We start from the raw sequence: 26,559 nt of genomic DNA on the forward strand, positions 1-26,559 counted from the left end.
TGCTGAGATCTGGGAACGTGGCAACATCCCTAAATAGAAGTTAGACGGGGCAAGACAAGGACTTCCTGGTTCAACTTGGACCTAATGTACTAGCTGTGCAGTTTTCCTGCACAATGACAATTTGCGTGTGGGTCACTGTCAGTTTAATCTGGCTAAACTGTGAGCTTGTTTACAGCCTGTCTCCTGTCACTTCTGTCATCTAATTCCTCGTGTTTCTTGCCCCATTGGACTTCTTTGGAGCAATGTTGTTGCGTTCCCAGATCTTAGCAGTTACTTTGGTGACCAACAGAAATGACAGAGAAAACTAAGAAAATAATACCAAAGTTGTAATAAACCGTAATTTCCCTTTATGTAAAATTTGACTTCTATCAGTTTCTATTGGTGACCAGTAAGTATTATGGTTACACTTTACTTGGATAGTCTGACTACAGATGGTTTATAGAGTATTTGAAACATTTCAACAGCTTATTAGTTGAGTTTTAACAATTCAACTGTTTCACAAGTAAAGGTTTGGTTAGGTTTAGGCACAAAAAACATCTCGGTTAGGGTACGTTCATGAACTGTCACATATACTTTATTGATAATCTATTAAACATCCACAGACAACAGCAAAACAGTTGAAATGTTACAAATACTCTATAACCTGTCTGTAGGCGGACTATCCAAGTAATCAGAATCAGAAATACTTTATTGATCCCCGAGGGGAAACTCTTTCGTTGCAGCTGCTCACTGTCACGTCAGTGCACACAGGAATAGAAGTACTAAGCAAATCAAAATATAATACACTATAATACAGGCAAGATAAATTAAGTACAAGTGGACATAAGTATAAAATTAAAATAAGTGTAAAGAACAAAGTGGATTTACCGGTTAAGTATGTATGGTATAATAATACAATGTAATAATATAAGTAATAAGTAATAGTGCATGTACTGTCATGTTAAGTGTAGCTTATTAAGATTATTATAAGACGGTGGATATTGCACAGTAGTAATAGAAGTATGAATAAATATCAATAAATGAAACTGAAAACAGAATATATTCCACAGGAGTATTTAAACACAGAATATTGCACAATTATTTCACGTATTGCAGTGATGTTAATGATCCAATGTCCAGTTTATCGACTTACGGTCATACAGACTGACACTTAGAGGGAGGAGTTTAGAGTTTGATGGCCACAGGCAGGAATGACTTCCTGTGGCGCTCTGTGGTGCATTTTGGGGGGATGAGTGTTACCAGTATAATAACAACACTAACATAACTTTAGCAGGGCCCACACACTCTCGCCCCTTTGCCCACTTGTCCACTAAAATCATATTTTCATATTAGAAAAAAGTAAACTAGCTAATCAGAGCCAAGATCCAAACAGAAAAAACTAGTGCTGATGACAAACTTTTTTACAGTGATTTTGTTTACGTAGTGCTACTCAGTGTTGCTCACTGATTGCTACTTTATTATTATTACTACAAGTAATGTCTTAAAAAGCAAATTACTTTTCAAAAAAACACAATTCAGCTGTCACCTCATTTTGTTGCAGTAGTCTGATGTTGTTGATCGGCTGCTTTCTTCATACAGTAACTAAAACAATACAAAACTGCTCCAAAAATACTAATGCTTGGTACCTCTCTGCTTAAACTCCTCTGACATGAAACTGAGATTCATCTTTTTCATCCCCTCCAATTTGCCCCACACTGAGCAGCCTAATTCTGATGTGTTAAATTATTAAAAGAAATTTAAAAGTTACAATATTAATATTCAAATAGACTATAAAAGCTATAACTTTTCACTTGCTGTACATTTATAAAGGGTGTGTACATGTGGAGGAGATTAAACTCTTACTGCAAAATGAATGGGCTGACATAACCTCCTGCCCTTGTATGAATGAGGGTTAAGCTCCGCCGCTACAGGTAGCTTACCATACTTAATGCTGAAGAGGCTCTCTGCTTGTCTCCGAAGCTGAAGAATCATTTCACCAATGTCCTCCACCAAACTCCCTGTTAAAAGAGTCAAACATATGAAAAACATTTACGCCAAGAACATCAAAAGAGAATTATTATGTGAAGGCTGCTTGGTTAGATCATCCCACCTGTGAACATTACTACTTCTCCCCTCGCCAACTTTACTTTGATAAATTCCACCTGCCTTACACCGACCTGGTAATGGCAAACTGACTGTGTGGTGTATTAATCACCGCAGACCAAAACAAATGGACATAGGAAAGATGAATGGTAAAGGTGCAAAAATGGGGCTAATAAAATAAAGTAGAAAATATTTCTGGAGGTGGATGTGACTAAAAGCCACAAATTAACTGTGCTACACCTGAAGAAAATATAAACAATATCGTTTTTGCCATAACTACAAGTTGATGAACCTCATCGTGAAAAGAGATTTTGGAAAATCCAAATGATTTTTTCCTTTTGTATTATCTCTATGTTACTAAATTTGAACATATTTTTATGTACAATTCATCACCCCATACGCAAGTGGCAAAATTCGATTTTGAAGATTATGAAAATATCTGTGGCTGTGTTGTGTAGGGGCCTGACTGGGTCAAAAGTTTGTAGCTGTTTTATTTTATTCCAATATGCCTCTCCAACAAGATAATATTTTAACAGGCGAAATGCACTGGATTTAGCAAAACATACTGAATGAGCCGGCACACCCTACCTTCAGAGGATCTTCTGATGCTCTGGGAGGCCGCACTGGGTGACAGAACTTCAGCTGCAAGATGAAAGAAAAACATGAGAAGGGCGAACATACAGCTGCTTTCAAACATTTACAGAACAAAGAATTTAAATATGTGATATATTATTCAGGTAAAAAAGGTAAAAGACAAAAACAAAGTTGTCTTGATGGTTTACTGTCAACTGAGCTAACGAAAAACATTTTCAGTGGCTTTACTGCACAAGAGTCATTGTGAGTTAACAGTGAGGATGGGTCATACTTTGACATCATCTACACCTGGGTAGATGATGTAACTCAACAGAATCACCACAGGTCCTGATGACAACTGATGAGGTATGACTCTTTTGCTAAAAACCTTCAACAACATAAACATACCACAGACATCGTAGTCTGCCCTGCTGAGTTCAAATACAACGTAAACATGAACTGTCATAGCAACAGGATAGGAACTGATTATTGTGTGAATGATAGTTAATTCTCCACCATGATTTTATTACAGTGCAGCGCTGTCAAAAAGCTTGTTATATTCTCTGGCTTAAACACTGATCAAGTACTTAGGCCTCCTTATAGGCAAGGAGATCCTCACATGCACAATCATCAACATATGTAGAGCTACTGAACTTTGTTTAATTGAGATAGTTGGGCAATCCACAGTCTTTGACATGACATGACTTTTTCTATTCGGAACCTCCAGTACAGTATGCGGATCTATAATAATAATAATGATAATAAAACTTTATTTATAGAGCACTTATCAAAACAAAGTACAAAGTGCCTCACAACAAGAGAAATAAAATATCACAGTGAATTAGGTGAACTAGGCAAAATCCCACATCTACTTTACTATATATAATGCAAGATAGCAACAAATTAATACTTAAATAAAGAGCATGTAACAGCAAATAATACTTATGACATTTGCTGCACTTACCTTCATTTTCTTTCCTTTAGTGGTCATTTGTGAAAGAAAAGAAAACTTCAACAAAGCACAATCAAATCAACAAAATAAAACAAAACGCCTCCTGAAAGCATTGTAGCCCAAGATCACATTGAGTAGACTCTTCATTCTCTGTTGTTATATCACTACATTCAAATATGAAAAAATGCCTCATTTATATGTTAATTTCATTTATAAAAAACTAATTAAAGTCAGAAGATTTTTATTAATAGTGCAGGATTTTTTAGGATCTGTGTCCAGAAGTGAATGCTAAGCGTTTAGCTTTCAAACAGAGTGCTAAACTCATTTTCATTTTTTCCCCCAACAACCAAATGACTTTTCCGCAGCCCATCCTTTAACCATTATTTAATGCCTCTTTTGCACAAGTCAGCTTAAAGGGTCAGTTCACCAAAATCAGAGCAAAGACTTCGTTTGTGGTGTTTACAACACTGACGGGAATCTCAGTGACAGATGCTACATCTCTAAACCTAAATAAAACCAAAACTATCTGCTTGGCTAGATACCAGTAGAGATCAGCAAGAAAATATGTTTGTAATTTGGGTGAACCAACCCTTCAAGGTGATAAATAAATCACCGCAAACTATGTTTATTAACACTTGATAAATGAGGCCGGTGTAGTTTAGAAAGAGAGTGTAGTCTACTCAAATGTCTTGGTAACCTTACTCTAGTCACCTATGTTTTAAAGGTGAGAGCTGTTTCAGTCTATGAACAGTTCTGTGTTAGATAGAGGAAGGATTTGGGGGTATTGAAAGGATCTTTGAGGAACAGTTTGGTCTCTCTAATACATTAACTAATTCTAATAATTCTGGGCAGCAGGACTACAGGACAATGCAACTCAATATCTGGAAATATGCACAATGTATCAGTCTTAATAACTTAAATGGCAAAAATGACCAAAGGTGAAAGTTTCAGTTTACAAACTGACATAATGACAAATGTTGTGACTCAAAACCACAGAGTCAGTCAAATAGCTGCAGCTGATACATGGTGCCTTTCACAGATGAGAGCTAGTATTTGTAAGACTGGGAGAAGAGAAGAGCTACAGTAGGCCAGAGTTGGGGAGTGGGGATTCTTAAAGTTGGGGTTATAGCTACTGGTGGCTGGGGAGGTTTGGTCGTGGGGAAGTGGGAGAGTGGAAGAAAAAGTATCTGAGAAAAGTGTTTTCATACGTGTGGCAGCTTATTTAGCTCCCTAAAAAACAGCCAGAGTGTGGGGTGGCAGTGGTGGGGCGCTGGGTGGCACCGGGTTGGCTGTAAGGCTGTGGGGTGGAACTGGCATTCCGGGAGCTGCGGTGAGAAGGAGGTAGATGAAATGGAGGTGGGGGCTGACAGGGCTGAGGTTACCTGCGTGGCTTTCCATTGGGTGATGGGGAGCAGAGGGAGCAGGGGGAGCAGAGGGAGCAGAGGGAGAGGCTGTGGCTGGACACGCTGCAGCTGTGACCGGCTCGGCCACAGACTCGCTGGGCTCCTCCCCACTGGTACCAGCATCTGGAGAAACAGATTTTTTTTCACAAGCTTTTTTAAGTTTCGCTACATTGTGAAAACAACACACAGACACACACACACACACAACACACAACAGGAAATAGAGAGCAACATTTGACATTTTGATATTTCCTTAGCTTGTAATCATGTAATACTGACATAGGGTTTAGACAAAGCCAAAACCAGCCCCCCTTCAAAGTTTGCCATTGTAAAATTTTCTGAGGCAACTGTGGCCTACTTTTTATTGGATTTGGGGAAGTTTACCTGACATACATTTGTCACACCAATCCGTTAGTCCTCATCCTTGAAGTATTTAATCTTGTAAAAGCAAAAAATTATGTCTGAAGACACTTCCGATAAGCATAAATCTCACCTGGCATGTATCTCCAACACCACGGGAACGTAACGACCCGTAACCTGGAGCTTCCCATAACCTGAATTTGTAAGAACTGGTAAGGCTTTTGGTTCTGGGTTCTGCTTGTGTTTCTACTATGTTTCAGGATATATGTCATTATATATGTATTATTTTTATGCGCTGGTGGGCGAGTGCAGTTGTGGGACAGACAACAATGGAAGTAAGTGGTGCTAATCCTGACTTTGATTTGCTGTCACATTTGCATGAGTTTGACATGGAAAATTGTACACAAACTAAGACAGAAAGCATTCCATAAGAGGATGGAAAACAGAGAGCTAAACCCAAATACCGATAAGGGCCTGGAAGTCATCGTTGGACCAACAGGTGAACTCCATCGTTCTTTTGAAAAAGTTTTGGTTCTGGTTGCAGCAGACGCAGTAGAAAATGGTTAATGCTGTGCTGTTAAACCTTGTTGGACCTTGAATTTTTATACCACCTCCTGAGCAGTGCCAAAATGTATGTTCAGGAACTCGCCCCTAAAGGGGGCCGTTAAGTTCCTGTAGTTGTACGGTAAAAGGCCTATTTGTGTGGTCTGTCCAATATGTTTTTGAGTGTTATCTTCTTTTCTTCCTTCTCATATGCCAAGCTGCCCCCTATGGAGTATCTTCTGCAACTGCGGTTCTCAGCAATTACCAGAACTAATTGTAACTACCTGCGCCGGTGGACACCATACTTGCCGAAATAGATATTTTCCCTTAAAGCATCATTATCATAAACTGCTATGATTATAAACTTGTTAACTAAACAACAAACTGGCTCTGGTCTCGTGATTGCTAAGAACCGCAGTGTTTTTCCTCAAGTGGCCACCGGAGAGAGTACTGAACAAATTCCAGACTGGCACGTCAGAATGAGGCGAGGAAGATGCCGCACTGGAAAACATATTTGGACAGACCACACACAGGTGTGATTTATCCTTTATTAGAATTGTTTTTAAACTGTATATTTTGCTTTTACACAGCAGTGCACAGCTGCTTCCCTAAACCTTTGGGATCATCACCCACACAGCGGAGGAGACAGTCTCTGACAGGGCTACGCCAAAACTACAAATGCAAATATCTGGAATAAAAAGAGTAAAGGCTGTGCTAGCCAAGATTTTCATGTATTAGCCTAAATCACAAACTGAGAGGAGTATCCCATCCTTACTAATTGCAACTCTGTTGTTTCATTGTATTTGTATTATCCAAATAAAATGTGGCTGTCAGGTATGTCCACTGGCAGAAAGTGCTCACCTACAGGAGCTGACAAAATTTAGCAAAGACAAAACTGTCTTCTTAACAGCAACCAGCAGTTAGTTTATTCAGAGAACTTTCATTTTTTCTCGGGGTTGGTAAACATGAGCGTTTATTGTGTAGTTTACTAATATTTGTGTACACAGTTTTGGTTACTGAAATCTGCTAAATTCAATTATTCACAGTTGGATAGTGTGGCTTGAGGGACAGCAATGGATGAAGACAATCTAGGTGTGTAAAAGTCAAATACACTATACTAAAGTCTTGCTGAGGACATCATAGTTTTACTATTTGGACTAATGACACTATCACAGACCTGTGAGTTTCCCTTTCGGGGATCAATAAAGTATTTCTGATATGTCAGTGATAATCTATGAAAACTACATCTCTGGATATTGTGTTTATAATTCAAGAGGTGAACAACTTTCAAAGCTAATGGCTGCCAAGCCTGTGCACACTTACCTGGCACTGTAACTTGAATGATTTCCCCATCTGGAGGCTCCGTTTTAATCCTTTTCAAAGGAATGCAATCTCCTGAAGGACCTGCGGGGATTGAACAGTTCATTCTGCCTGAGTTCCCATCATCGGTGTGTGGCACTGTATTTTATGGCAGTGTTAAACAGATTTAAGTAGGTGATAGAATGTGTTTGAAGTGACTGGACTGCAAAACATGATGGGAAATTTTCTTTAGAAACTTCTAAGGACTGTTAATGCTAATTTGACAATTGGGGCTTGAATCTTTTGTTACTTCAGACAGCAAAATAGCAGAACAAAAAAAAATTTATATTGCAGAAATGCTTTAAATTACACATACCTGCTTCACAGTCAGCCAAGGGACTCATGCATGCACTTGTTGATCTGTGATATTAAATAAAACACACTCAGGTGACTACCAAATTACACAGCTGATTCATTACAAATACATGAGCCATTTTGTGGTGGGACACAAAATTGCACATGGGCCCAACACTGGTTACGTACTGTATGAGGACACTTATTTGTCTTAAATTTTGCTTCATCTGAAAAACCAAGTAAACTAAGCACCAACAGGCTATATGACAGCTACTGTTACAGTTACAGTTATTTGAGGTAACCTGCATATTATTTTCTAAAAATGCATCCTCGTCAGTTGATTTTGTTGATAGACATGGTACTGTTTCCTTCACCCGCATACGTAAACTATAGGCCTATTACAGGGAAAATCAAAGGATATAAAAAAAAAACTATCCAAAATGAGGCCGAATCAAAATGTGAATTAAAGGCTGTAGCTAAACTTAAGCTTATTACAGCTAGTGTCACAGTAGGAATGTAAATGATGAATTCTGTAAAACAGTATATTTAAACTGTTTAATTTAGTCCACATTATGGGTAATGCCGGTTATTAAAGTCAATTTGGCTTCATGCCACTATCTCATATTTCCACATTATAAACAAAGTCGGATAAGGCAAAATTTCTGTGTGGGCTGTGCTCTGACCTGCTGCTGTGAGGATTGCTGACCAGCTCAGCTGTGGTGGGCGGGATGCTCAGATTGTCAGGGAAGCTGTCTTCAGGCGTGGAGCCCAGGTCATGCTTGCCTTCCTCCCTTGCAATCTTGCCAGCAGCTTCAACAAACAAGACACAAAAGATAAACAAACACTGCATCCCATTAGCGAAGAACATCTGTGGAATGTAAATATATAAATAAAGACTTGACAGAGCAGTTTTCCGTTAGCCGGTTACTGTAATTAATTGTAAAAATTCTGAAAAATATTGCACGGCTAAATGCCTGGCTCAAGTTCCACACAAAGCACACATGGAATCCTTCCAAAATAATTACCTTTCACCCAAAGTTCCCTTTGAAAGGATGTAGATCATTTTTCATTGTAATGAAAATGCAGGCTACACTTGGGCAATGAGCCAAATTAGTTGTGATTTTATCTAATTTTTACTCAATACTGGAAAGTCAAGGTTTGTGCACACCAATCAGGTGACCAAACAACAATTATTATCTCATTCAGTTTCCAGTTTAGAAGGTCCATCTAGCTAAAATTAAGGCAGTCTAATCCACTAGCCCTGCAATAAATCCTACTGTCATCAAGGCTATATTGTTCTGTTTTAACTATTTTAAGGCCCCTACACACTGTGCAACAGCAATCTCACAGGTTCATTGCACGTCACACTGTGTGAGATGGGCCTAATAAAATCTCGCAATCTGTGTCAGACTGTACAAAGTCAGTTTTGAGGCATGTTGGATCAAAGTAAATCAAAGTGTTTTTCTATGTTAATAGAAAATAAATATATATGCAAGCTGAGACACATCATTAAGTCGCATCATCCATCTGTGGCATTTTTTTTAAACTTTGCTAAAAATGGCGCTTACAAAAGATACATATATAATAATGTGGTATCTATGTGTATAAGTCTATGAGTGTTTACAATGTCTGTGTCAGCCACTGTATTCTGTCATTTCATGCCCTTTGGTTTGTAGACGAGGGTTTTAACAGCAGTCACATTATGAGAATTTGGTTCTAAATTTCTGAGAATGTCAAATTTATTATCTCTGGTCGGCAAATCACTAAATCAGCCGTTGGTGGACGTGTCTCACGTGCTTGGGTTGGACGGGCAAAGATCTTCCCACATTTCTCTCACTGCTGTCAACTTTTTTCAGGGACAGCCCAAAATCGCACAGTGCGTATGGGGCCTTTAGGTGGGTGTTGATTCAACTTATGGTCATTTTTGAGGCTGTACCAAACAGTTGTGGTGCCGTTGATTTGTACTGCGTTATACTGAAAGGAGTTTATAATATTCTGTCCACTTCATTTATATCAGTGAGGGCAGGCTAAACATTGCAAACCTCTCTGAAACAGTTTCAACAAAAAAAAAACATTTTAACCTCAATGAAGGCAGGATTTATAACTGAAGTATTAGACTGCATTATGCTAGGTGTACCTAATAAACTGGCAACTGAGGGATATTGCTTGCAATATAGACACAAGTCAGTGATGTAGAGGTGCAGTAGGTCAATAAGCTAGAAAAAAGCTTTACTGATACTGCATCAGTTTAATGCTACTTATATAATGAATTTAGCCCATGAAGATACAAAGGCATAACATTCTGTCTAAAAAAGGTAGGTAAACTACGCTGACAAATTTAAATATCTCCTCCCAGTTTGCTGCCACCATTTTTCCAAACAGAAACCTTGCGATTAGAGAAACACTGGCACATTTTCAAGTATAATTAGACACATTGGCGTGAGAAGTCATAAAGAGGCAGATCAGCAGTGTTTCAATAATGAGGCCAAATCACAGCTCATATGCTTGTGAAAATGGTATTAAAACAAAAACAAAATTAATCACACTCTTACCAGTGAAAATCCTTTCATCAAACATTCTGGAATATAAAAAGGAAAATAGGCCATTAGTCACTGAGTTCAAAGAGTGTTTCAGCTCTCAGGGCAAAAATCATGATGCAAACACTGTACATGTGGAGGAACACATCATTAACAGCTCTTTTAGCACATTAACTGCTCTTTACATAATCAGTCTCAGTCAAACAATCAAGTAATTGAGTCATTCCTTTGTTATCATTGAATCCCTTTGACTAAAAATAACTGTGTGGATGGGAACTGTACTTCTGGACTGCTTCCCCCTCCTTCTGGCACATACTACTGCTCTGTCTGCCACCGAGACATTCCTCTCCTGCTGTGATCATCATTAATCTTTAGACACAACTATTTCTTTGAGTCTTGTTTATTTACATCTATTTGTAAGCAATCTTGAGATTAAGACTGAATTTCTGAAACTTCTAGCTGGCGAAGAAGGGTACTGTTTACGGGTACTGTCATCTATAATTAATTCACTACCTGACTTATTAAAGCCAGATGACCTACTTTTATATTGGGGTCGTTGCTGAACAAGACTACAGCCATTACACAATGCTCACAACACTACAAAGCAACAAATTGAGAAACAATGTTGCTGTTATCAGTTCTTTACCACCAGTAGGGTAAATCATTTAAAGTTTGGTCTGAGGGTGGCAAAAGGGTTTATGCTCTGTACGGTGGCCATGTTAGGACATGTGAGACTGAGGTTGTTGGACTCGGTTGTCAGGGTAAGTTCTATATTGTAGAGTAGACTAACATCCCTACAGTTAACGTGTTAACATTAAAGCATAAGGCTGACGATATTCTATATTTTTCTTATTGTCAACAAATCCCATGAAATGATCCAAACCAACAATGAATTGATCTGACTAAATATATTGCCTGTGTATCCAAAGCCTGATATATCTTATTCCCTTGTGCCACAGTGTAATGGGTAATTTCAGTACGATGAACATGGGCACTATAGTTTATTTTGACTCAATCCCACATACACCGCCCACCTGTCTTAAATACTCGCAAGAGCACCAAATATACAAATACACTATCTACTCTTGTTTGAGTAACTTTGTTAAAAACTACAGTGTCCAGCTGTTTTAGGAAATTACTAAAGTAGAAACTATATATTTGTGACCTGTTTTAAAAGATTTGCACCTTCAGCAAAAATGAATGGGCCTGAGCGACACAGACAGGTTAGGGAAGTGGGAAAGTAAAAAGTGATGGACTAACACGTTGTTTTTTTTAGTTTTTTTTCCATCGGATCCAAAGTACAGCTGAGGCTAATAGGAATTTTTGATGACAAAGTGTTGTCAAACTGGAAATTCTGAAGTTGCTAGATAGTCACTAGATAAAAAGTCAGGGGATCACCCAAGCCATAAGGATTCATCCTATGGTGACCATGAATATTTGTGCCAAATTGAATCCATCCATTTGCTGCCAAGATATTTGAAACTGGACCAGAGTGTTAGAGCACTGGGCCAACAGACAAACTGAACCCACCACATTGCCCTCTAGTTTTAAAAAACACTCAATGAGATTTTCATTGTTAACAAAAGCCAGCAAGCGTTGATCTATTTGCCTATAATTTTGAAATTTAACTGCTCATAACATGGAAATAAAATTTGGTTGTTATTACTTGTGATATCATCTGGGCATAATTAATAGCAAGGCTGCAGCTTTAAATGAGAACTGAATTTTGGTTTCAGTTGAAGCAGCCAACCATTAGAATTAACGATCAGTTAGTTTAAAAATGAACATACTCTGTCAACACAACAAGTACATGCCAAAAAAGAACATCAGGGCCTGCATCTGGAACATCTCTCAATGACAATGGGAATGTGATGTAATTCTGAATTAATCACATTTTCAATCTTTCCTAATTGTATTAACACTAATGAGCTGCCTGCAGGATTCGTTAAAAGATGCGTAATCTCAAACAAGGCATGGTGGCTCATTTAAATTAGCTTAAACAAATGGATGGAAGAGCAGCCGCAACATGCTGGCAAGGGAAAGTCATTTGGGACAAGAATGGAAATAGTTTACCAATCAGCGGGACATAGTGTGCTGAAGGAAACAGACGTTTAACAGACAGATGGTATAGGCTGGCTCGATTGGTGGCTGCTTATTAAAAATCTTTTCTAATAAAAGTTTCAGAGGCAATGCCAAACTGTAGTTGTGGAGCTGGACGATCATGAAGTGGCAAGTGGATAAACTATGATCTGCACTCAGTGACTAAATTAGACTTAATTAGACATGGAAGCATGCATTGATGTTTTCTTGAAAATATAGTCTGTGAATTACATCAGCCTAATACTATGGATTTGAACAACATGCTAAAAATAGTACTTCTAATCTTAAAGCATTGGTTACCGTTTGACGATGAAGCGGATTCCATGGCGCTCATCCAGGATGCGTTTGAGCTTGGGAACTCCATAGGTGCAGGGTCTCTTGAAGGGGATCTGGTCGGGGATGCCAATGATCTCCACGGCCCCTGGGTCACAGGCTATTTTGCGGTAGGGGACAGGCACCATGTGATCTAGACCCAGGGCCTCAGCTGGAGGTAGAAAACAGTACGTAGCCAGGCTTTATAGAAAAACAATGTGATGCTACTGAAAGAATATCACTTAGATATTCACTTTAACTCTAAGTAATATTGGTTTATTCAACTTTATGCATTTGTTACTCTACAAACATGAATTTGCATAAGAAAAAGCAGCCTCCAGTGGGATGCACGCCACATGTAAGGTTTATACAAGTGAAGATAATTCCAGCTAAATGAGAAATTAAACTTTAAGGGAATGATAATCGGTGCTGTGGGCTTGGATAAAAAACTCTGGAAACAGATCCCATGAGCCATAATGTGGAAATGTTTTTTCCCTTAATTTGTACAAACTGCTCGTAGACACACAGTATCCACTAAGTACACTGCAGTTGGATTGCTTGCAAGCATCTTTTGAATACTTTCAAGTGGCAAAAGAATGCAAATATTTCAGGAAAACTTGTAATCAGCTGTATTGTTCTTCTGCTTGAGCTCTTCTTAAGACATTTTCTGTAGGAATTAACAGTATACTGTGGTTACAAATACATGTCTTGTGTATCACTGAGGAAAAGATGATCAAACCAAAGAACTGACCCCAATACATCACCATCCATAGATACGCACAGAATCATCACTGTGCATGAACAATTGCTTGAGGAGGCAGAGATACCTTTGTAAATCGCTGCCTATATGTGATACTGGCCCAAACAAAATCAAAATGCAAAGAGAGAGACTTTCCTTACCGTATCTGCTGTTGAACAAGATCTGAACACATTCTCTCAATGTGTTGATGTCTTCGGTTTCCCGAATGAAAGAATCCCATTTTTCTGCAAGAAACAACTCCTGTCAATGCTTTGATGAAACGGAGGCCTGCTCCTTTTTATTAAAGTTAACTGGAGATTTAACATTCAAATGAGCTTTATTTCATTGTAGCGCTAAAGATCTGAAATTAATCTTCTCCATCTACTCAATATCGACTTGGGAAATGAGCGCAATCTTCTTATAGGATTACTCTTGACATCTTAGTAGCTTAGCCCTTAATGGTTAAGGGTTAGTATAGTTTAGCCTTTGTTCAGTAAACAATGCTTGGCTACTGTATGCAAATCCAAGCAGGAAGCAGGAGACCACAGGAAAGGACGTAAAACAAAATGAACAAAATCCTCCTCTTGGATAGCAGATTATAACTTCTATCATTAGTTTAGAATATTAATTTGTGACAACCTATTATAGCCCAACTGATACTGAATTTTTAAGGCTGCTATCGATATTTGAGAGTTTTAAAAAAATCCTAAATCCTTTTTTGATAAGGATCCCTTGAATTTGGTTATTAAGAATTGTGATCAAGACTTTTCCAAATGTGAGCTGAGCTTTACAGTTGAAAAATGAACTTGTGTCAATGCTCTCTGGTATTATAAACTACCTCAAACATATCTTTCTGTACAGCAGCTTCTTGTTACTTAACAGCTGACATAAGCGCTGATACCAATATATCTGTGATAAGCTAATATCTGATAATATAATGCTCTACAACATGTACATATGTTAAAGATCTAACATCATATCACACTGAAACTCATTTTAGACTGTCTGGATCTTGCCTGCACCTTAAATCTCATAGCACACCTTTTAAAGGAATAGTTCCACATTTTGGTAAACAGGCTTATGGCCTTCTTACCAAGAGACAGATGAGTAGATTGATACCTTCTCATGTTTGTAAATATAAAGCTGTCCCAAGGTACCAAAATCCTCCTACCAGCACATCTAAAGTTCACAAATTTGGTGAAATATTTGGCGGGTCCATCATTATGACGTTAGTGTTGTTCTAACCCACAGAACCTTATTTCCAATTACAGTAAAGGTTTCTAACGATAACAACTACCTGTATGTCATGTCAGTTACAAAAAAAAAAACCCATGAAAATAATGATACAATATGCACAGTATATCTACAGTTTTCCATTTGATATTATGTTGCAGCCATAAAAACGTGGTGCCCTGAAGCTAAGTATGAGTGATACCTTTCATCTAACTTTGAATCTGAGGGAAATATTGGGAATATTAGAGTGTGTGCAGTTAAAATCTTTGACATCTTTAAATATGCTTGAAATGTTGCTCTTTAGTGATGATTTTCAAAGCAAGTACAAAATGTTCTGTCGTCAATATATCTGACTCACAAGTTAGTGTTAATTGCTCAGTTATGCATCCAAATATACAATTGTTGGCTGGGACGGTCTGTCTAACTTGACTCTAATGACCAATACAGATATACCTGTGTTATGCAGTTAAAATAAGGCCAACTACCTACATCTTCTTTGTCACATGTTCAACCTTACCTGATTTTTCATGCACTATGGAGAAGAGTAGCCTCTTGGAGATGTGGATGCCAGGAGGGCTCTGACCCTGCTCACCAGGTAGTCTTGTTGTCTCATCTGAAAATGCGAGACAAATGAAATATATTCAGTTTAATTAACTTTTATTTCAATCAGTCAGATGTTCACTTAGCATCCAGATATTCAATTATTTTCCCCAGCAGTCATTAATACGTGACTAAATTATTTAATTAACTGCAAAGATGCAAAAGGACCAGGATAAAGAATTAAACCATTCTGCGCGGGTCTTGTTTGCAGTGTTTTTCTACATTTGAGAGGTTCGACTTCTTTAGGATTTCAAACATAGAAAAGAAACTCCATCTGATTACTTTAGAGATATGAGAATAACAAGGTCTGGACATGTAAAAGTAAAAGGTAAAGCGCTGCTTTGAATGAAATAACGATATGATAACCCCTTTTCTCGGCACACTGGAGCCATAGGATGAAGTACTTAGTCTAACATATTTTTTCACTTTTCATTATTATGATCATTACTGTGAAAGTTATTCCAATCTTGAATTTTACCTCTATTCACAAAAGCAAAGAGCCAATGTTCTGCTTGCAGTCAAGCTCTGGCTGCTCTACAATAACAAGTATTCACTGTGACTCAATGCTGTGAGTGTGGAACACCCACCCAACTAGCCTAAAAATCATATTCCAATGTTGAAACCCACCCTCCGTACCACACACGCACATCTTACCATTGTTAGCACAGTCCTTGACAGACGTGCTTATTTTGTCTGTCCCTGCTGTCCAGTTGGCCACTCTGTCCTTGCCCAGGTTGAGGAGGGACATGGGTTTGAAATCCAGCTTGCCATCTGGGTGAGGTTTGGAGGACATGGGCATGCCGTACAAGAAGCTTGACAGAACAGAGTTGCTGGAAGTGGCGGGACTTGATGACGTGACTACCTGGGCAGTAGTCTTCCCTGGGCCATGGCTGCTCGGTGTCATGACGGCAGTGGAAGAGTTGTGATTGACATCAGTGCTGGACTTGGCTTCTCGAGGCAAATCTTCTGCTGGCCTGTACACAGACACAAAATCAAGAAGAAATTAATTTGGAGGGTTACATACATCACAACTTGACATCAAGCTTTTTGTTTGCAAACCGTATCACTTGCCAAATGTCTCTTGGCTTATATCAACATTTGCAACAGCTCTTTTTGAGTAGGACCAATTTATCTGTTCCATTATGATGGATTACCCCCTTGATAACTTTTAGAAGAAGTAATTAAAAGATAAATGAAATGAGATGATGGGTTTCTTGGCTATTTAAACTCTTTACTTTTCCCTTTTCTTCTACTACTTTGTTCTCTCTACCTCTATTCATGTGCTTTTCCAAGAAAAAGTGGTAAACAGACCAAACACAAATTTGAGTATCTGTATTACACTGTGTTGTATATATTTTGAGACTGTTCATATTCAACTTCATTGTACAGTTGTAGAACCCTCAATTTGTTGTGGGCAAAGGCATGTGACAGCTGCCATGTTCCAAAACAGAGTAGGATAAACTAAAACTTAAATGTATATTTCAATCACACCAAACTACATATAATTAGAGCATGCTGGGTCTCAACAGGCTCAAAGTCCACAGTAGACTGTCCCTGCATGACAGTGATTCCAACTCCCGTCCTTACTGTTTATTGAGTTGACCTCCCAAATAAATAAGATAAGATAAACTTTATTGATCCCACACTGGGGAAATTCACTTGTTACAGCAGCTCAAGAGTCAAAAGTAGAGGAAAAGAGTGGTAAATAAAAATACAAAAACAAATAAAAATAAAAGCTATATACACTGTATACACCTTTCACTTATGCAGGTATGACCATGATGGATAATTGCACGCATAGGGGCAAATTCATGAAAGCATTGCGTGGCTTTTGTGGCTGCTAAATCTGCATAAATACGACAAAAAAACGTGTAATTCTCAAAGCACCCGCAAAGGGTGAACTGCACCCCTAACTGCGCTGGCAAGCAAATAGTGTCTCGGTGCTCTGGTGCCATTTGCAGGTATGTAAATTAGGTAATATGCATACATTTGGCGCAAAATTGGCCCCTTTCTATGCAAATGTGCCTCACTGAAAAACAAGTTCAAATTCACAAACACCAGCACTAATAACCACACGCAGTTAGAGTGAAATTATTAGCGTCTTTGGAGAGTTGGTGGTAACTGAAGCGCATTTATAAAGGGGCGTGATCATGGCAGCAGTGATTGTAGCCAGGCGAAGCAACAGCAAATCACAGTACATCATAAGCGCACAGATGGCACAGACACAGTACAATACCTGATATTCACCATGAGGGAATGAAACTGTAAGACAACATGAAACCTGCTGCTGTGAGAAGTGGAGACGATGGTTACAAACAGTCCAGCATGGAGCAGAGTAGGAGAGAACACAGCTCTCCATGCGCCCAGAATTATCAGGGAGAGCGAACAGTTAAAGCACCCCAAATAACAATCACTGCATACAGAGTGAGTCATAGAAAAATGAGAGACATCCCGCAGATAGAAATGAATAAAAGAGCAGGGGGAGTTATTAGATAATTACAATCCTTAGAATTATAATTATAATAAGTTCTCTTTCAAATCAAACATCTCTTTCCACATGAGTGGTAAGTTTTGTTCTTGGAGCTGCATTTGTAACATTTTTAGACTCTAACGTTGCTTAACCATGTCATGTGAAATGCTACTTCAGTACACCTTAAGAACAAACATTACTGGGACAACTACAGAAAAACAACGCAAAACAATGGCAAATTGCACTCAGCTGCACAACTTTATGGCGTGTATGCGCTGAAATATCATTAGCGCAGTATCTTTTGTGAATCGTACCTTGAGACGGCACAGATAGCGGTTGCAAATGATGCGCAATTAATGGTGTAATCAGCGGCCGCAGTGGCTTCTTTGTGAATTCGCCCCATAATAACACATGGTGTGTAGCATTATACTAAAAAAATCAAAAACATATTGCCCTGTAAATGCTGACTTAACCTGAAGTCCTAATACAAGCACCATTAGCCAGGCTTAGGCTTTGTTCAAACAGACATCAGCACTGTGTGAAAAAAATGCTTGTTCACTTCAGCCAGATTCAACTTTTTTGCTGGAGCCCACCGCATTGGCACCCCCATGACAACGTAGAGGGCTCCGGCAAAAAAGTTTAATCTGGCTCAACTTTTGCTGCAACACAATGCAATTGACAGTATCTGACAGTGGACAGTAGAGAGGTGACAGGAAAAGGCCATCAACACGCAGATAGATAACTTTGTAACTTAATAGCCTTATTTCTGCTCTTTAATAGGCAACCATCATGTCTGATAAGCCTTCAAACGCATGGATCTATTTCAGTACTCAAACGGGACTTCCTGGATCATATTTCGTTGTCTCGACGGTGCCTGAAACCACACGCCCCCAACAACACAGGCCCTGTTATAGAGTTTTATAAACATGAAGTCAAAGGGACTGACAGGTATCTTACTCAATGGACAATACTGGTGACCTGGCTACACAGGAATGCTGACAAACACACTAACAGGGGAGGGGAACATGGCACAAGTCACTGTTTTTATTCCACACAAATCTGTTAATACATGTTGAGATTGGGCCCAACTCCCATCAAGAGGTGGGAGTTTTGTTATGAGGCAAACATGTTCTGGAGAGGCTAACATGTAACCTGAGAGAGTGTTTTTCCACAGCTGAATTAATACCCTGTCTATCCCTCACTAATACACTACAGCCTGTCTGCTACCAATAACTAGCTACAAAGACAGCTATGTGCTTCCAGCCATACACATGTATGTATCTCTGCAAAGCATTAGAGACTAAGTTGAAATGCCTTCCTTTTTCCCCATTGTGGAGTGATCAGATGTGAAACAGCTGGTTTCATAATCTGATGCAAGCATTCAAACAGCAGTCTGTTATCCCAAACAACAGCGTATTCGAGAATAACAGATAACATACTTTCATTATGCAGACTCACCTTTTTACTGTGAACTGGATGCGGTGGCTCTGCTCCAGAATCTTCATCAGTGTCTTGGTGTCATACTCAGAAGGCTTCTTCAGGGTGACTCCCTCAGGCAAACCATGAGCCACCACACAGCTGGGGTCCTTCTGGATCCACTCATAAGGCACAGGGACCAGGCTGCTCTTTCCCACAGCCTCACCTGCACATTGCACGAGGCAGTACTTTGCAATATATTTTGGCAGAATAAAACCTCAAATTAAACAGCTTCTGCTCTGCTCTTGGATAACTAATAATAATTATAATTGGGAAAGGGAAATCTTGGATTTGATTATTTAGGTTAGTAAGGCATTTTCTTCCATATAGGTAGTGTTGAGGATGAAATAAGTCATGAATAGGGTAAGAATCATCAGAGTGATAATTATGAATTAAGGTAAGAGTTTTATGGCGTTAAAAGAACTACTGAGGAAAACACGTTGCATTTGGTGACCCCTTACTGTAAAGTACAGTGAAGACTTCCTCCACCATCTTCCTCAGAACAAAGACGTTGGATTGAGCATCTGATGGAGCTCTTGGTTTCCCATGCTCACCATCCTTACTCAGTTTGCTGAGATCGCCTTCCTGGTCTTTGGTATGGGCATTTGCTGTGGTCACATTTTGCAGACATGGCACCCCTAAAGCCAAATGACAAAAGTCACATCTTGCAAATTCCAGTAACATTAAAAAAAAGAAATGCACAAGAACATTACAGATGCTTGTAGGTCTAAATAACCAGCAATATAGAAATATATATAGAAAGTAGATTTTGCTTTCCTTGCTACTTTTCCCCCCCTATTGGAGTCAGTGTCTGGACTTTAAGGGTTGCAAAGAAACAAAAACAAGAAGATTGAGAATCTGGTTCCCAAAAAGTAATGAATATGTCACTTTTTGAAAAATGGTGCCATATAAAATGAATGCCTTGTTTGTCCTAGAATGTGTCTGGATAAATGTAAAGCATCTCCAACAACTGGCGATTAAGTAGGCAACTCAGTTTAAATGCACTACTCAACTACCTGAAACCTAAACAAATGGTTTATTTCTATTTTATGTCTTTACCAAACAAAGCAAACTGGAGTTATTGTTCCCTGTAACTGGCTGGGAAAAAATGTTCACCTTGTTTACACAGCCTGATAAAATTCAACTGCGTAATGGGAGGTCACAACCCCTCAAATTGGTGTTAAAAATAAATTTGGAAAACTCTACAGCAATGTCTCTTTGCAGAAATCATGACCTGGTTACTCACGATAATCCACAGACCTTGTTGTGAGCATTTTCATGTAGGAACTGTCGGTAGAAAGAAAATAGTTCCTACATGAAACTGCTCACAACAAATCTGTGGATTATCTTGAGTAACTGGGTCATGATTTCTGATAAGAGACATTGCTGTTGAGTATTTCAAATGTATTTTTGGCGCTCTGAGCACCACAAGCCGAGTGCCATATAGTCCCATTATATTCAAAAAAGAGAGACGGCCGACATCTCCAAAACTCGGCAACTCACACAAAAACAATCTAGATGGGTAAATAGCACTACAGGTAAGAGGAAAAATATGTATTTTTGATATTGGGGGGAACTTTCCCTTTAAGCTTAAGTAGATAAGAAATATTTAGCCTCTTGTCAAAACTTGCTGCAGAACTACTGCAGATCACCATTAAATTCTGAATGTGTTATGAATTGTTATGAAAATACTGGTATGCTCCATCAGTTTGTTTAATTCTGTTAAGGGATCATTAAGTCCTCTATGACCTTGATTTTAACCTCCATCAGTGACAAGTAGGAATGGCAACATTAACTTAAACCTATCTCCTCCTAAACAAGTCTCTGACATGCTTACTGTTCGAAAAATTTGTGAGTAGTGATGTCTGTTATTTAGCAAATGTAACACATCAAATGGTTTTGCCAAATGAGATGTGACAAGACAGTGTGTTGATATATCGTTTTATCTGATAAAGGGCAAAATGTGTGAAACTGCAGCTACTTGGTTGATTCGATTATTTTATGACAATGTAATCTGATATTGAGCAAAACTGCAAGCTGCTGCAGTTATTGAAGATTTTGGCTGAATCTGCATTTGTGCGATCACAAAAATGTAAAATCGTACAGGGACAAGCCTGACACAAGTGCATTTTATGTATCTGCCTCATAGCTGTAGCTATAATGAGAGTGATCAATGCTCTATCATGAATGAATAACGGAAAACAACATTCACAATTACACAGGAGAGCAGAACTTACGGCAAAACTTGTAGAAATCTGTTTGGATTTCCCTCCTGGAGTTGAGGAACACTCTGCCCTTTTCTGTGCCGACTGCAATCACGCTGTCCTCGTGTATGGTGACACACGCCACCTCCGCATTGAGCTTAGACATCGCCATGCACTGCAAAACAAGGATACAGGCATCATTTACTCATAAGTCATTACCAGAAACTCTGAGGAAGACGTGCAACTCATGAGTTCATTAAGAAAACAGGGGAACTAGAAGCACTGCATTCTGATTCTCTTGGGATGAAAAAAGATACTTAATTCCACCCTCACATACTCACACGGTTGCATATTATCACGAAACAGGTTCAGAAATGCAACGCAGCTGTTTATTAACATGTTTTAGGGTGGATTTTCACTAATTTGCTTAGAGCAGATAATCATCTTGAGATCCCCAAAATGAAATTACATTGCGTGAGGCTTGATCTAGGACATACCACTGAGTCGAGGGCAGACACCAGGCTGGTGAGGATCTCCTGTCTGGCTGACACCAGCGGGACTTGTGGTTCGCCCCGGGAGTTCGTCCTGATGCCATCACATGCCAGCTTTCTCATCTGAGCCATGCCTCTGCGGGGACCGGATGAACACAGTTTAGGCAGGCAGCCACAGTGTGTCCTAGACAAAACCTGCATGTGAGCATGCAAACATGCAGCAGTGATCTGCATTCAAAGCAGTTTCTCTTGACATCATTTGGTTTGACTTTAAGCAAATATAAGCTTGCATTCAGTGAATCCATCTGATACTGGAGGCTGGGAGATGAAAGAAGTAAAAAAGGGTAGAGGCTTTTTCTCACCTAAGATGCTTATTTCATATACTAACAAGACTTTACTTAGGCACAGCGGTGCTTTAAGCTAAATACTAATCACATTATGTTAACAGGCTCACAATGACAATGTTAACATGATGATGTTTAGCAGGTTATGTTTACTATAGTCACCATCCTAGTTTAGCGCGTTAACATGCTAATATTTGCGAATTAGTACTAAACACAAAGTACAACTGAGGCTGATGGGAATTCTCATTAGTTTTGCAGGTATTGGGTCATAAACCAAAGTACTGGACAAATAAAATGTTGACCTGATGATGACACTGGAGGGGAAAAGAATGGATCACCAAAGTTTTAACCATTTAACCTGAGGGTGGACATAGATGTCTGACTGAACCAAATTTCATGCCATCGATCTGGTAGCTGTCATGACATTTCACTCAAAAACACAAATGGCAACCTCATGTTGCGCTAGAGGAAAAGGCAGACATCCCATAACTAGGATACACTGTCTGTGAACAATGGATGTCTGTACAACATTTTGTGCCAATCCATCCAATAGATGTTGAGATTTTTCAAGTGAAAAATTTGACCTGCTGCTGGTGGTAGAGGAAAGGTGAGGGGATGACCATAGTCATTAAGATGCATCCTCTGGGCACCATCATTATCTGTGCCAAATTCGATAGCGATCCGTTCAATAGTTGTTGAAATATTCAAGCCTGAACCGAAGTGGTGGGCTGACCAACACTGCCATCCCTAGAGCCACACCTCTAGCGTGGGTAAAAACCATATCCATCTGAAATCAGCAACTTGTGGTTTGCCTTTGTCAGTCGGGGCTCGTTAGAGCACTCAGATGATGTCATAAGAGCCCCTTTATACTTTATTTTCTACCCTTGACAGATAGTGCAGGAAAAAGAGATACTGACTTCAGATGATCAGGATAAGTCCTTAAGTTTCCACAAGCACTGCAGGTAGAGTATCATAGTGTAACAGCATAATACATTTTAACATAAACTTCATATCAAAAACAAAATCATCTAAACCCTAAATAACAAGATGGCCAATGTAAATAAAAGTAAAGTGGCAAACAGATAGGAACTGTTAAAGAAAAACTGCTCAGCTAAAGCCAGGCACTATGTTCTCATGGCAACTGAAACCCGTCTCCTTGGAAACTAATCTCGGGGCATTTGAACAATGCAGCTCTGGCCTTTAATCTCTCCAGACACTGGGAACCATTATACTAGCCTCTGGCAAGCCCAAACCACTGACTCAATAGAGAGAGGACAGAGAGCTAGAGAGAGATAGACAGAGGCAGAGAGAGAAAGAGGAGGGTGGGTGTGGTGGGGTTCAGCTGCACCAGTCTGAATGTGCCAAGTCTATTGGCCATCTAAATCTGCCTCCCCTGAGGCCATAGCAAACATTAGCCCCCTCCTAAATTATTGCGGTCTCGAAATAGATGGCCTCTTTCCCTCACATATTTAAAAGGCAAAGGAAGTAGCGAGGAGGAGAAAGGTGGGGATAAGCACAGGCTCAGGATAATGCCATGTCAATTGCTTTGCAAGAAGAAGCTCAAGTATAATGTCACGGTCCTATTATGGTTGTCAGTGAATATTGGAACAGTTCAGTGTGGAACGACATTAATAAATAAAGCAGCTCGCTATAACCACGCGTCTAAGCTGAAAAAAAAAAAAAAAAAAAAAAAAAACCCAAGATTCTTAGATGCAAATCCCGCAGTTGCTCTGTTGATAGTGAATGACGCAAAGTTTGTGGACATGCCAACACTATTCACTGTGATTTCAACAGTCACTTTGACAAAAGTGACTGTTGAGCCCACTTATTCTCACTTATTCTCTGAGCCCACAAAAATCAGCCAACAATCTCTGTTAGTGGGAGCTACAGGTTTTGTAATTTGTCTAACATCATGGACTTTGGTTGTTTAAAAAATTGTTTCTATTGATGTCTTATTATGATGTATGCATCTTGCAAGGTTTTTCCTGCGTCTTAAAATCCTGGGCAAACTGCCTGAGTGTCAATTGAAGCTAACCTCTAAGTGAATTTATATTTGCTCAGAAACTGCATTAAACCGTTTTAAGAGGACCCAAAAAGGTCTGTAATGTGACCAAGCTGTTGACTGACAGAGGGGCCACAAATCCAAAAAATGTCAGTGTCTACACGGGTCAATCGAGGTGACCAATGAAGTTTTTATATCCACATAAAACAGAAAACTGAGGTAGCTATCACAGATCTATGTCAAATTACTTTAAAACAACAAAAGCAGTTAAGGACTGGGTCTTTGGAGTTCTGAAAGAGGGCAAAACATGAAAAAGGGTATATTTACACCAGCAATAAACCAAGGTTTTCACTTAAGGCATTATTTTTGAGGATGAGTGTACCGCATTGCTACTCCTCCTTGTAAATTCATCAACACATCTTTTTATGGCATTGTATTTGTGGCTTAAGGTCAGCGCTGTTCTTTATAGTGTTTTTCCATGCGCCTGGGTCGGTCCACTTTAGCCACGACGTGTCAAGCCAAGCCATGATGAGATGCGTTTCCACTACTGCCTCACAGCAGGGGGTAGCCGAGCAGTGCTGCCCTGGTCCTGCTTGCTAGCAGGGCCGAGCAGGGCCGCAATCCCCCCTAAACAGAACCACGTCATCACAGCCAACGAACTGGCTCAAGTGCTGTATCATCACAGTCACTGGGTTGGCTCAAGATTGCGTCATCATATACAAGCGACAAGAGAGAGGCATTTAAAGAGTCACAACATCAGTTCTGTTTTCGGCTTTTTTGGTTGTTTGGAGGCTTTAAAAAAGAAAATGGAGTCTGGGATCAACTGGTATAGTGACGAGGTGCAGGCAAGCACCAAGAGCTCCATGCTGAATGCTGTTGTTTACAACAACACTGCAGAGATATACGTCAGCCGCTAGAAACCCCCCACACGTGATCAAGACGAGCAAGGTAGGTAACACCTTTTACCGCGCCACCACATTATTTAAAAAAAAAAAACCAAACAAAACAGTCGAATTGCGCCACCACTGCTCGCCTGCTCGTGGCTCTTCACGCCATGGCTTAGCGCAACTACTCCCTTATAATGGAAAAACCCTATTAGTGTTAACACTGTACTGGCTGAAACAAGCCCAACTCGATCGAATAAATGTATATACATGTAACTTTAAACATCCTGCACACCTACACAGGTGCTTTCACTTATTCCTGCTAATTAGACCTCTGCTCAGGTTGAAGTTGGGCAGGGCTAAGCTGAAACTAAAGCTAAAACCAGGTGACATCACAAATTTCATGAACCAAAATATCAACCGGTAGTCAAACAGCAACAGGTAGTGGAGATGCTGTAGTAAGCTTTAAAAGGTACCGTGAGGAGTATTTAAGGTGGTTCTGTCGGTCCGGTTTCGCAGCGCACTCAGTGATAAAAGTGTAACTGCCCTAACAGGTGCAAGAAAACTAACAGGAGGGTCAGAGAGATGTCAATCGAGTGTAGTCTGTACTAATTAGGCAAGATAAGGGGAAACACATCTGTGTGGGAATTCCACAGGTATACAAGGCCCTTAAAACAAATGTTTTGTGTAAAAACCTTGTTAAACCTGGGCTGCTCGCCTTTTAGACGTCTGTGGCCTGCTCAATAGTTAGATGGCTAAAATAACTGATTGGCCGAATTACTTTTGAATCTCTTCCTTCTACAAGAATCATAATGTGCATCAGTCTTCGCTATGCATCTGGCTTTTTAGTAACTGAATAATGGACAATGGTTAATGTCATGGAGGAAGAAAAGAAAAGAACAACTGCAATTTTGACATACAAAACAGCTTAAACTTAAGAGTGAGTCAGGGTGTGGTTTGACAGTTACTATCTAACTTTCATTTCAGCAAACAACAACATAATCCCTTTATTTAAACCCTGTGCCTGGGGCCGTGGCCTTTTGGGAATGTCATCACTGATGTTATGATTTTTAACTGCTGCAATGCCAGGCAGGATTCAATGGTAAACAAAGGACCAGCAAGATCAGCTGAACATATTAGGAATGAAATGTTCGATCCTTCAACACAGGCTTAGATTTGACAAAATTAAAGCAACATGTTGGTTGGCAATATTGCATACATAGACATTTACAGTTAACAGGATAAATCATGCAAAACCATGAGTTATCCTTTAGGCCCAAAATAAGCTACTTGGTTATTATTTTATAATTGAAAATAGCCATACAGTAACAAGTAGTCAAGCATATAAGGAGGACCATATTTATACAGTTCCTTTTTTTCTCTCCTGACAATACTTAAATACCGTGTTTGTAAGCGTAATTGTGTTATATCATACCAACAATTCAGTGGGTTTATCACAGGTTGATATCATGTTATGTTAATTAATTAATCAGAGTAACAAATATTCAAAATAACAGTTAACAAATGTGTTATTAAACAGTTTAATGAACAGTTAATAAAGCTGATTTTTTGGTGGATATTTCTATTATCAGGTCATTGGA

The 26,559-nt window shown here is 39.3% G+C and overlaps 1 protein-coding gene across 6 annotated transcripts in view; it reads right to left on the reverse strand.

The window, feature by feature from the left end:
• gtf2ird1 (GTF2I repeat domain containing 1) overlaps positions 1-26,559 on the reverse strand; it is a 35,543-nt gene that overhangs the window by 7,386 nt on the left and 1,598 nt on the right. For 3 of the 6 annotated variants that reach the window (XM_044222909.1, XM_044222904.1, XM_044222908.1), the window contains exons 2-16: positions 21,735-21,864; positions 21,271-21,412; positions 19,495-19,671; positions 19,016-19,199; positions 15,742-16,061; positions 15,005-15,100; positions 13,416-13,499; positions 12,504-12,687; positions 10,119-10,144; positions 8,250-8,376; positions 7,589-7,632; positions 7,237-7,317; positions 4,990-5,133; positions 2,671-2,724; positions 1,920-1,997 (exon numbers count right to left, since the gene is read on the reverse strand). In XM_044222909.1, the coding sequence (XP_044078844.1) occupies positions 1,920-1,997; positions 2,671-2,724; positions 4,990-5,133; positions 7,237-7,317; positions 7,589-7,632; positions 8,250-8,376; positions 10,119-10,144; positions 12,504-12,687; positions 13,416-13,499; positions 15,005-15,100; positions 15,742-16,061; positions 19,016-19,199; positions 19,495-19,671; positions 21,271-21,412; positions 21,735-21,860 (1,867 nt within the window). In that variant the 5' untranslated portion in view covers positions 21,861-21,864. Of the gene's footprint in view, positions 1-1,919; positions 1,998-2,670; positions 2,725-4,989; positions 5,134-7,236; positions 7,318-7,588; positions 7,633-8,249; positions 8,377-10,118; positions 10,145-12,503; positions 12,688-13,415; positions 13,500-15,004; positions 15,101-15,741; positions 16,062-19,015; positions 19,200-19,494; positions 19,672-21,270; positions 21,413-21,734; positions 21,924-26,559 lie in introns of all 6 variants that reach the window. The other 3 variants (XM_044222907.1, XM_044222906.1, XM_044222910.1) reach the window with 3 other exon arrangements.

This window comes from Siniperca chuatsi, linkage group LG14, assembly GCF_020085105.1.
Source record: "Siniperca chuatsi isolate FFG_IHB_CAS linkage group LG14, ASM2008510v1, whole genome shotgun sequence".
Classification (NCBI taxonomy): domain Eukaryota; kingdom Metazoa; phylum Chordata; class Actinopteri; order Centrarchiformes; family Sinipercidae; genus Siniperca; species Siniperca chuatsi.